The sequence below is a fragment of the Jaculus jaculus genome, chromosome 12, assembly GCF_020740685.1.
Source record: "Jaculus jaculus isolate mJacJac1 chromosome 12, mJacJac1.mat.Y.cur, whole genome shotgun sequence".
Taxonomy (NCBI): domain Eukaryota; kingdom Metazoa; phylum Chordata; class Mammalia; order Rodentia; family Dipodidae; genus Jaculus; species Jaculus jaculus.
In genome coordinates this window covers 58185025-58194294 of record NC_059113.1, presented here as the reverse complement: position 1 = coordinate 58194294, position 9270 = coordinate 58185025, and the positions used below count along the sequence as shown (strand labels likewise).

Below are 9270 nucleotides of genomic sequence, written 5' to 3'. Positions count from 1 at the left end.
TCTGGACAGTATTGGGCCCAACAACACAGTCATGGATCATGAAGGCAGGCAACAGAAAAAAAACATACAAATAGGAGACTTGGAGGGAGCAAGAGTTCAGTGGGGAGATATGGAGGAAAGGGTATAAGAGTAATGGGGCAAGATTATGATCAAAATAGAGCATGTATATATTTGAAAATTTCAGAATAAAAAGTGGACAGTGCCTAAGGAACAATACCTAAAGTTGTCCTCTGACACAAACTCACATCTACACATGCATAAAAACAAACTAAGAGAACCTAAAAGAAATTTTCACCATTTAAATCTAAAGGGATTACAAATGCTCTATGTTTCAAGGGTTTTATGGCATGTGGTCCACACTGGTCCTTGGTTAGGAACATGTCTCTCTGCCCCAACCCTAAACTATAATGTCGTGCTTTAGAAAAATCTGTTCTTGGGGCTGGAGGGATGGTTTAGTGGTTAAGGCACTTGCCTACAAAGCCAAAGGATCCAGGCTTGATTGCCCAGGACAAATGTAAGCCAGATGCACAAGGTGGCACATGTGTCTGGAGTTCATCTGTAGCAACTGGAGGCCCTGGCATGCCCAATCAATCTCTCTCTCTCTCAAATAAAAATTTAAAAAAAGAAAGAAAACTCTGTTCTATGATCTGGGAATGATGAATGGCTTCAAACTCACCTGAACAGAAAGCTTTGCTCACTGATGTGCTCTCAACTCATACTGAGCAAGCATTTCCATACTCAGAAAAGTCAGGAAACTGCAAGCCTGAATTCAGGAAGCATTTGGGAATGGCAATCTCTATCGCCCCCAAGTGGTTATAGGTATTATGACAGCTCAACAGATAGTTCTGTCTTGATGGGTAAGGCCACCAAAAACCAGGATGGTTAAAGGCAAGGTATCTTATTTGTCAGGGATAAGAAAGGGCTGAGAAAAGAATTATACCTCTGTATTGCAACTTCAACTCTTCATAAAAGTTGACAGAAGAGGAAAACAAAAAGTCTGCTGGAATTGAGGGAGAATATTAATAGTTCTTTCTTGTCCAAACAACCTCTGATCTGCCACACAAGTCATTTACTGAAAAGTATAGAGCATGGGTGTGCCCTTGCTGTTTGAAATCTTTACATAGACACTATGTGACAGCATCCTGAAATTAGACTCTTACACACAACACTGTAATTTTAAAGCATCTTGTACAGAAGGTTCAGTAGGAAGATTAGTCAATACCACAGATAATTGGTTGGCAAGGGGCAGGAAACAGGAAGAGGACATCATGTAATAAATTTATTATACTTTGTTACATTTCCACTTTTCTCTTAATTCCAACAGAATACTATATAACCAACTGCTGTTTTGGAAATAAAATGTTTTAAACATAAAAATATAAATTCTGCTCCTTAAAAGTGCATACACCTCGAATAATAAAATATACAAATAAATAACAGAAGTCAGTGACACATCTCATGCACTTGACCTAAAATAATTTAAAATGTATGATACATTTTTCTTCCAGCCTGTAGGAAAAACTTCCTGGTTTCCATTTTACTGCACAATTAAAGAAGAGAATTATACAGATATTGATGGTTTATGAACAGTGCAGAAGCATTTTGTATACAGAGACATGACATGCAGCAAATGACACAGCGCTCACTGTTGATGGTTCATGAACAGTGCAGAAGGAAGCATTCTGTGTGCAGTGACAGGATGTGCAGCTGCAAAGACAGCTGCAGGAAAACACCGCTGCAACTACAGAGTTCAATCAAGAAACCATTTTTGCAGTGGGGTCTGAATTCAATTTTAACCAGTGGTGAGAGGCACAGTGGAGAGATAATCTATATGGAATCCAAATGCCTACCAGAAAGACCTATAAGAACTGTAACTTCAGAAATGCCACAACTATCTTTGTCTGCTGCAATGATCCCTTACCACTTAGAATAGCACCTAGGAAACTTTATATTGCATTTTCATACGTGCAACAGACATCACTGCCAGGAGGCCCTTCTGAAGCATTTCCTGCTGTCCTTATTCCTTAGAATACAGACCATACAGGTATTCTTTCTCTTTGTAGGCAGCACAGCACTCAGCAGGACGAGACCATCTGAGCACAGCTGAGTATTTTGAAGATGTTACAGCCCATCTGGCTCACCACAGATTAAAATTAAATTTCATTTGCCTCCATACATAACATGTACTGCCAAATTTGGAGGTAATTATTTGACTTTAAAAATACATGAACAATAGCAATGAGGGTTACAAAAAATACTCTAAGTAAAATGTTTCACATTCATTTTCAAGCTAAAAAGAATTCCTGAAACTACATTCTGGAAAAGTAGGAACCAGAGTAGAGAACAAGCTACATAGGAAATACAGTGCCAGCCTGGGCTTTGCTGCTTGAATTTACTATAAAATGGCAATTGTTATATCAAAAGCAGGGACGGATTTTCCAAGACTATTTTCTTCTTCCCTATTTCCTTGGAGTGATCATCTCCCCCATGCATCTCAGTCTCATGGCAGAACCTGAGAAGAGACTGGGAATCGATGCAGATTTTTGGGTCTGCCTGCCCCAGCAACTAAGACCAATTCCCACCAGACTGACAGGTGCCAAGCCACCCCCAAAATGCTTCACAATCCCAATCAGTTCCTGAAGTCAGAAAGGCCCCAGAGTTCACAAAAGAAGATCACAACATTCATCCTCATGCTCTTGCCCACTGTGCAATGGGAGTCACTCCTGAGTACCCAGAACGGCAGTGATAATTCTCACCCAACTTCTCAGTAAAGGGATGGTGTATCACAGTGGTCCTCCAATCTGACTTCAGTTTACAAGTGTGCAGGAGCTTTAGAACCCACAGGGCAGCCTACACTGCAGCACTCACACTTGGGAGGATCTGGGCATGACAAGTGACCACTAGGTGTCACCATTTCAGATGAGCTGCTCAGAAGCGGATTAGGGAAAGCAAGTGGGCAGGGTCTGCAAAAGCCTCAAGTGTACCATAAGCCTCCTGGGAAACACTGGTTTTAAATGAACATGAGATGGATCTGGACACTATCATACATTCCTCAGTCTTAATCTTACCATGACCAGTGGGTGGGACGCTCTGAAGCCTTCCTAAGAAGTTCCAACTCTCTACAAAAGCATTTTAAAATTGTTAGCACTCTCCTTGTGACAATAGAACCCTACAAGATATAAAAAATTAAAATCTATAGAAAATGGCAGGTTATTTTTAGAACAAAATACTTTAGGAAAGTCTTCAGGCTAAATACAGTATATACACCAGTGTATGTTTAATAATTCCACTCCTGCTTGCAAAATACTTATTATTTTATGCACAATCTCACCAATGATCAAAAATCAGTAGAGAAATAGATGCAAATCAACCCAAAACTCACATTCATGTTCACCTACACTGACGAAGCCACATTTTAAAAATTACAAATTCAAAAATAGAGCTCCAAAATCTAACAAATCTAAGTGTTGTTTAAAACTTAATATTTAGTGTAGTCTCTGTTCTTTTTTTAAATTGGTTGCTTGCATAGGTAGTAAGCACATGCTTTCTGGGTTAGACGGAAGGCATGCACAATTGTTTTCATTACTGGGGGTTAAAAATAATTGATCATGCTCAAAATGCAGCTGCAAAACAAACACTGTGGGGGCCAGCCAAAGGCAGTATGAGACGCTGAGCATTCAACTTAAATACAAGTCTCTGGTCTCCTCTGAAAGATGTAGGCAGATTTAATGGCAATGACCCTTTCAGAAGTGAAGACAAGGGCGCCTTCACACTAATAGCCAGAGTTATTCCTATGATAGGCACTGATTTGTTAGCGAAATTTGCCTTTCTCAACTCCGAAAAATAGTAAGCTTTAACACACCTCCGAAATGTGTATTATTTAAACTGTGCTTATGATTTGCATCCTATCTCAAAACTCCAACCCAGATGCTAATTGTCTTTGGGCTCAATGACAACTGACACAGGAAACAGTAACTTCAAGTGTGGAACTTTGTTCTTAGCTCGCATGCATATTCACTAAAGCTGCCATGTTCCCTTCACATACCGTTTCTACATTTCTATTCCGTTCCTGACAGTTATTTCAGAGCGACTATGACTTTTCCTCACTCTGCCCAAAATAATCTCCACACCCCTCTAGTACAAGCACAGATAACCAAAGTTTAATGCAAAGTAACTGTGCTAGACTTCTAACCATAAACAGTAGAGTGAGCACATGCTGAACCGGAAGATAGAGAAGTACTGTCTCCAGAGAGGAAGAAGGTGCTTCTGGTTTCTAGACAGAACAAATGCCTTAGCTGACTGACCAGAATCCATTAGGCCTTTCTGCTGAGGAGGAACACCATTTAGGACATTATGGAATCTCCTGTTGACTGGTGTCTCCCAGGGCTCCACAGCTACAGTGAGTTCCTGAAGCTTTTGGCGTGCCCTTTCGCATAGAGCAGGCAGAATGGAGGAAGGAAGAACGAGAACTTCAGGCAGCCTCGCAGATCAGTGCACCATTGTGGCACATCACAAATGCTCCCCATCCACTTCTACTGGTCTAGCATAGTACTACTTACTTTTGAGCTGCATTCAAGATGAGAAAATACATACACAGCAGGAAAGAGTCAAAAATGATAGGAGATCACGGGCTTTGTGCTTCCACATTACCTAAGGAGAGACAAAGGTAAAATAGAGAACTGACTTGCCCTCAGGCCCGGCTGGCTGCCATGCAGGCTCCAGCCTACCGTCCCCAAAGTACACACATGGTTGCCGTGCCAGAATCACTGGGAAACTTTTTGTTTTGGAAACACCACCAGGTCCCTAACCCTACCAAAGAACTGAATTAAAGCAAGTGGCCATATTCTCATAAGAGACTACACACTCCAAAGAGTACCTTCCAAATATCCTTTTGTCTTAAATGTATACCAATAATCAGGAATAATGAGGTTTTCCTTGTTTACTAACCACTGAAGCATAAAAATTTCATAGCCTAGACAATGCCAAATTACCTCCTAATTTTTTCCTGTTTAGTTAGTTATGAAATTAGAACTAAACTCCATAGTTTATAGATTTTATATTATAGAAATTTTATTTCTAGATCCTATGGAAAATTAAAGAGATCTGCAGATACTCGTTTTAAGAAAAAGACATGGCATATGATAAGAAATTAAATTAGGCAAAAAAAATTAGAACCCTTTCGTCTTTATCAAACTATACTTCTTAGATTGCTAGAGTTTTGAATAGGTAATTTCATGAGATAGATCTACCTACTGAACAAAGATGGAGGTTCAACTCAGGGCATTCAATTCCTGTTACTAATGGTCCCACATGTGGTGCTTTGGGAAAACAAGAGTGGTGATGTAACAATGAGGGGGCTATCACTACTCACTGGAAGCAGTGATGACACGGCAAGGCAGCCATCATCTCAGACACACCAAGGCAGATGGCAATGCTGCTTTGCGAGGCCGTCAAGGTCTACACAGCAAGCTAACAACATGTACGAAGTACTGAGTGTAGTGGGCAATGGCCTTATTGTCACTGGTTACATACAACACCAAAGTAATGAGCACATGGCTGAACACCTAAACCTTAAATATCCCAAGAGCTGACAAATTCAGCTTTAAGTTACCAGCTAATGCTCCAATTAGCAGCAAAATAAAGTTAAGTGATCTACTTGGGAGTATTTCCCAAAAGATGATCACAGAAAAGGAAAATTAAAGGCAGCTCAGGATTCAGAACGATGCATGCAAACACACTTCAGCTCCTTCACCCACAGCAATGGGAAAGAGAACCCTAATGGACATGGCACCAGAACTCAGCAGAGACTGAAGTCTATGACCAAAAGGGAAAGGAAATATTGACAAGCTCATAAACATGGCATGCTAGGTTTGATCTAAGATGGCAAATGCTAGTCAGAGAGAACCAGGACCAGGATTCTTTTGCTATTTAAAATAAGACAAAATAGTAATGAGGTGGGACTAAAAGTCAGGCAGGAAATATTGCCAGGAGACCTCCAGAGCTTGTAAAATTATGTATTTTTGCTTTCTGTAAGATTCTGTAAGGGTCCCCTTTTCCTAGATAAGAAATACAATTTGCACTAAGAATGCCAGATGGAACATAAGCCAAACTCCTCCTATGAGCTCTGGGTGGGAGAGTGACCTTCAGCATGAAGACATACGTGAGTTATGAAAGCTGTCCTAAGGAAGCCTGGCAGGCGGAAGCTGAAGTGCATATGTAATGCTCTGTACAGACTCACATCGCTCCAAAACTGACTCTTGGCAGAAAGCGACTTCTTTCTCCTTTCCAAGTTACAAAATGATGAAACCTAAGCATGCTGAGAAGGGGTGGCAGGGGTCTTCAACTTCTAACAAACACTTGAGGAGGAAGATAGTATCAATTCATGCCTCTAGCTTAAAATCGGGTTTTCCCCCTAGGAATCTTTCAAAAGGTATTAACTGTTCTGCTGCAGTTCAAAATACCAATGGCCTCAGCCAGAAAATTTAGAAAGAAAAAAAGTTACCAGTGACTAGCTTTCTGACTATCTAATTTCTCACAACTCAGGACCTACTACTCAAAGAGTTAAGTTAGGGTATGCACACCTCTGCAGATAGGAAAGGAGCAAAAGACTTGATGACTACCTCTAAGATCTCCATCTGTGGCAGCAAGAGAAGCAACAGTCACCCTCATTGTCTCTAATCAATTCACTAATGAACATCCATCCTGGGCTAGCTGAGTATATATACCTGAGAAACATTAGTGTTAAAATATTGCCCTTTACAAAGACTGGTAGATGGGGCAAAAGTGCAGAAAGCAATGTTTTCCCTCTGTTCACTCCACTGTCAGTGTCAGTTCTTTTAGTTCCTGGTGCCACTCAATAATCCACATGAGAATAAATCCTGTTCTAACAAAACCCAAGTCAAACAATTCATCTGTCAACACACTAAGGATAGCTTAATTGGTTCACAGGTTTCAAAACCCTAGTGTTCAATGAAAGTCATTAGAGTTCTCTAGGAAGAAATATGTACAACTGCTAAAGGGACTGTCCGTCCGGGTTGTTGTCTACAATTACTCCAGTTTGCTTGCTATCAATGCTTTTACTATGGCTGTTATTTGGTTCAGTGGCAGAATAAGGCGATGCTTTTAAACAATTTACATTTGAATTCTCCCCCCCCCACCTTTTTCTCTCTCTCTCACACACACACATACACACACACACAAAATCAGGCACATGACCCAAAAAATATAAAAACAAAAGCATAGAGGGCTTTAGCGGGAAGGAGGGGTTCTAAATAAACAAACAAACATCTGTACAGGTAATAGGCCTGGACCACAGAGGGGTCACTGAGGTTTGTGAGAAGGCCGTGCAGAGGTTTGCATGCTCGAAGTTAACTTTTTGGAGGCTTTCTCAGCAGCCAGCCTACCACTGGGAGATGAAGGAATTCCAGGATCTAACTGGGAAGACTTGGATTTGCGAGCAGACAGCAGGGAATGTTTAGCAGAGGCAGAGGCCTTGGAGATTTGCTGTTCCTTTCCAACTGCATTTGTGTTTGACTGCTGTGACCCTGGAAGCTGGGGTCCTTTTTCTGTCTTGTCATCCATAGTGTTCTTACAAACAGACTTGACAGTGTTCCCAGCAGCCTTTTTGGAGAGCAAGGTTGTCTTGCCAAGATCAGTTGAGCGCCGGGTTTCCTTCTGTCTCAAGGCTGACTTGAAGAAGGACAGCCCCTTGTCCTCAGACTTGCTGTCCCTCTTCAGACCAGAGCGCACACTTGTGCTGGGGGAGCGCAAGCTGGCCATGGAGGAGCTCCGGACATGCTTGCCATCTACCCTGCTGTCCCCACCTCTAGCCTGGTTCACCCGAGGCGAGTTAGGTTTGGAGGCGGAGGTAACGCTGGCTCTGTCGGAACCCAGGCTTTGTCTGGAGCCCTCTCTACTCAAGCTCCGGTCTGAAGTCCTGCTCTTCCCAGGAGGAAACGGGCCCTTGGTGGCAGGACCCGAAGCTTTTTTGGCAGATACAGAGGAAGAGGTGTAAGTGAAGGCAGAAGCAGACTTCTGCTTCTGTGGTGAGGGAGAGGACATGGACTCTTGGGACCTGGGGGATGACTCCTTTTTGGAGTGGGCAGGGGCAGGGGATGAATGCCTTCCACTGACCCTAGAAGAATCTGCCTTACTCCGAGAGCGGGACGGCTTCACAGAAACCTTTACTGGAACGGGAGAAGAAGGGGATGTACTTGAAAGGGAAGATTCTTGGCTTGCCAAGGCTGGCCTCCCTTTCCGCAGGCTTTTCTCTGGCTCAGAAGTGCCTTTGAAACTAGGAGGTCTCTTTGTTGTGCTCTCTGGTTTCTTTGTGAGGCCACCTGGGTGGCTTGGGGGCTTCACCTCTTTTACTGGAGAGCTGTCTACAGAATCACTCTGATCCACATAAGCAATCTGGTTGTTGTTATCAAATGGAACAGAGATTGGAGGCAAGCATTCCCCTTGTGCTATGTTTTTGCTTGGTGTCTCTACAACACTGGAGTTCAACTTATGAGTGTCTGACTCGTCTTTGAACATGCCTTCCATAACAGCCAATGGGGCCCGGCCCATAACCTTGTGCTCTCTCCGGTTGTGACTGTCACCTGGTTCCTGGTAGCTACCAGAAAGGTTCCGCAGGCTACCAAAGCAAGATATGGATACTTTGTCATCCCCTGCCTCCCCAATCCTTTCAAGGGTGGAGGCAGATCCAGATCCATGAATTGGGGAGTCCCCAGAGAACCGGGAAGGAGAACTGGAGCGCATCTGCAGCTTGGCTGACAGGGACCAAGAAGGTCGCATGCAGTTTTCATTGACGGCCAAGGGGCTGGTGACAGAAGATCTGGCTGACAAGCTCTGACGCTGGACACTTCTCACGAATGGTCGAGTTGAAAAGCCTCCTGCATAGCAGACAGAATTCTTTTAAGCTAAAACAATAAAAACATTCCAGCAACATCTTAAGATGCCGAAGAAAGAACAAAGCAAGCAGGGTGGAATGACAGGAGCACAACCTGCAGAGCCAGCCTGTCTGGTGTCAAGGACAGCTGTGTAGTTTAACCCTTTGAAGGCCAGTTCCTTTACTCACGTAACAGGGCCATTTTAACTCCAGGGCCAGCTAAATGTTCTCCATTCCACCTGCTCAACACCTAGAGCAGTGCTCTTTCCTAGAAAGGACCAGACAGCTGGTATATCAGGCTATGTGGGCAAGTGCTCAGCTCTGCCACCATGGCACAAAAGCAGATGCAAGTGACATGTAAACAGCTGTGTGTCTAAAAA

The 9270-nt window shown here is 42.9% G+C and overlaps 1 protein-coding gene across 2 annotated transcripts in view; it reads right to left on the bottom strand.

Annotated features, from left to right (window-relative positions):
• Nucleotides 1-1266: 1266 nt before the first annotated feature.
• Usp31 (ubiquitin specific peptidase 31) overlaps nt 1267-9270 on the bottom strand; it is an 85554-nt gene continuing 77550 nt past the window's right edge. The window contains exons 16-17 of one of the 2 annotated variants that reach the window (XM_045130813.1): nt 7404-8894; nt 1267-4650 (exon numbers count right to left, since the gene is read on the bottom strand). In XM_045130813.1, coding sequence (XP_044986748.1) covers nt 4625-4650; nt 7404-8894 — 1517 coding nt within the window. In that variant the 3' untranslated portion in view covers nt 1267-4624. Of the gene's footprint in view, nt 8895-9270 lie in introns of both variants that reach the window. The other variant, XM_004670205.2, reaches the window with a different exon arrangement.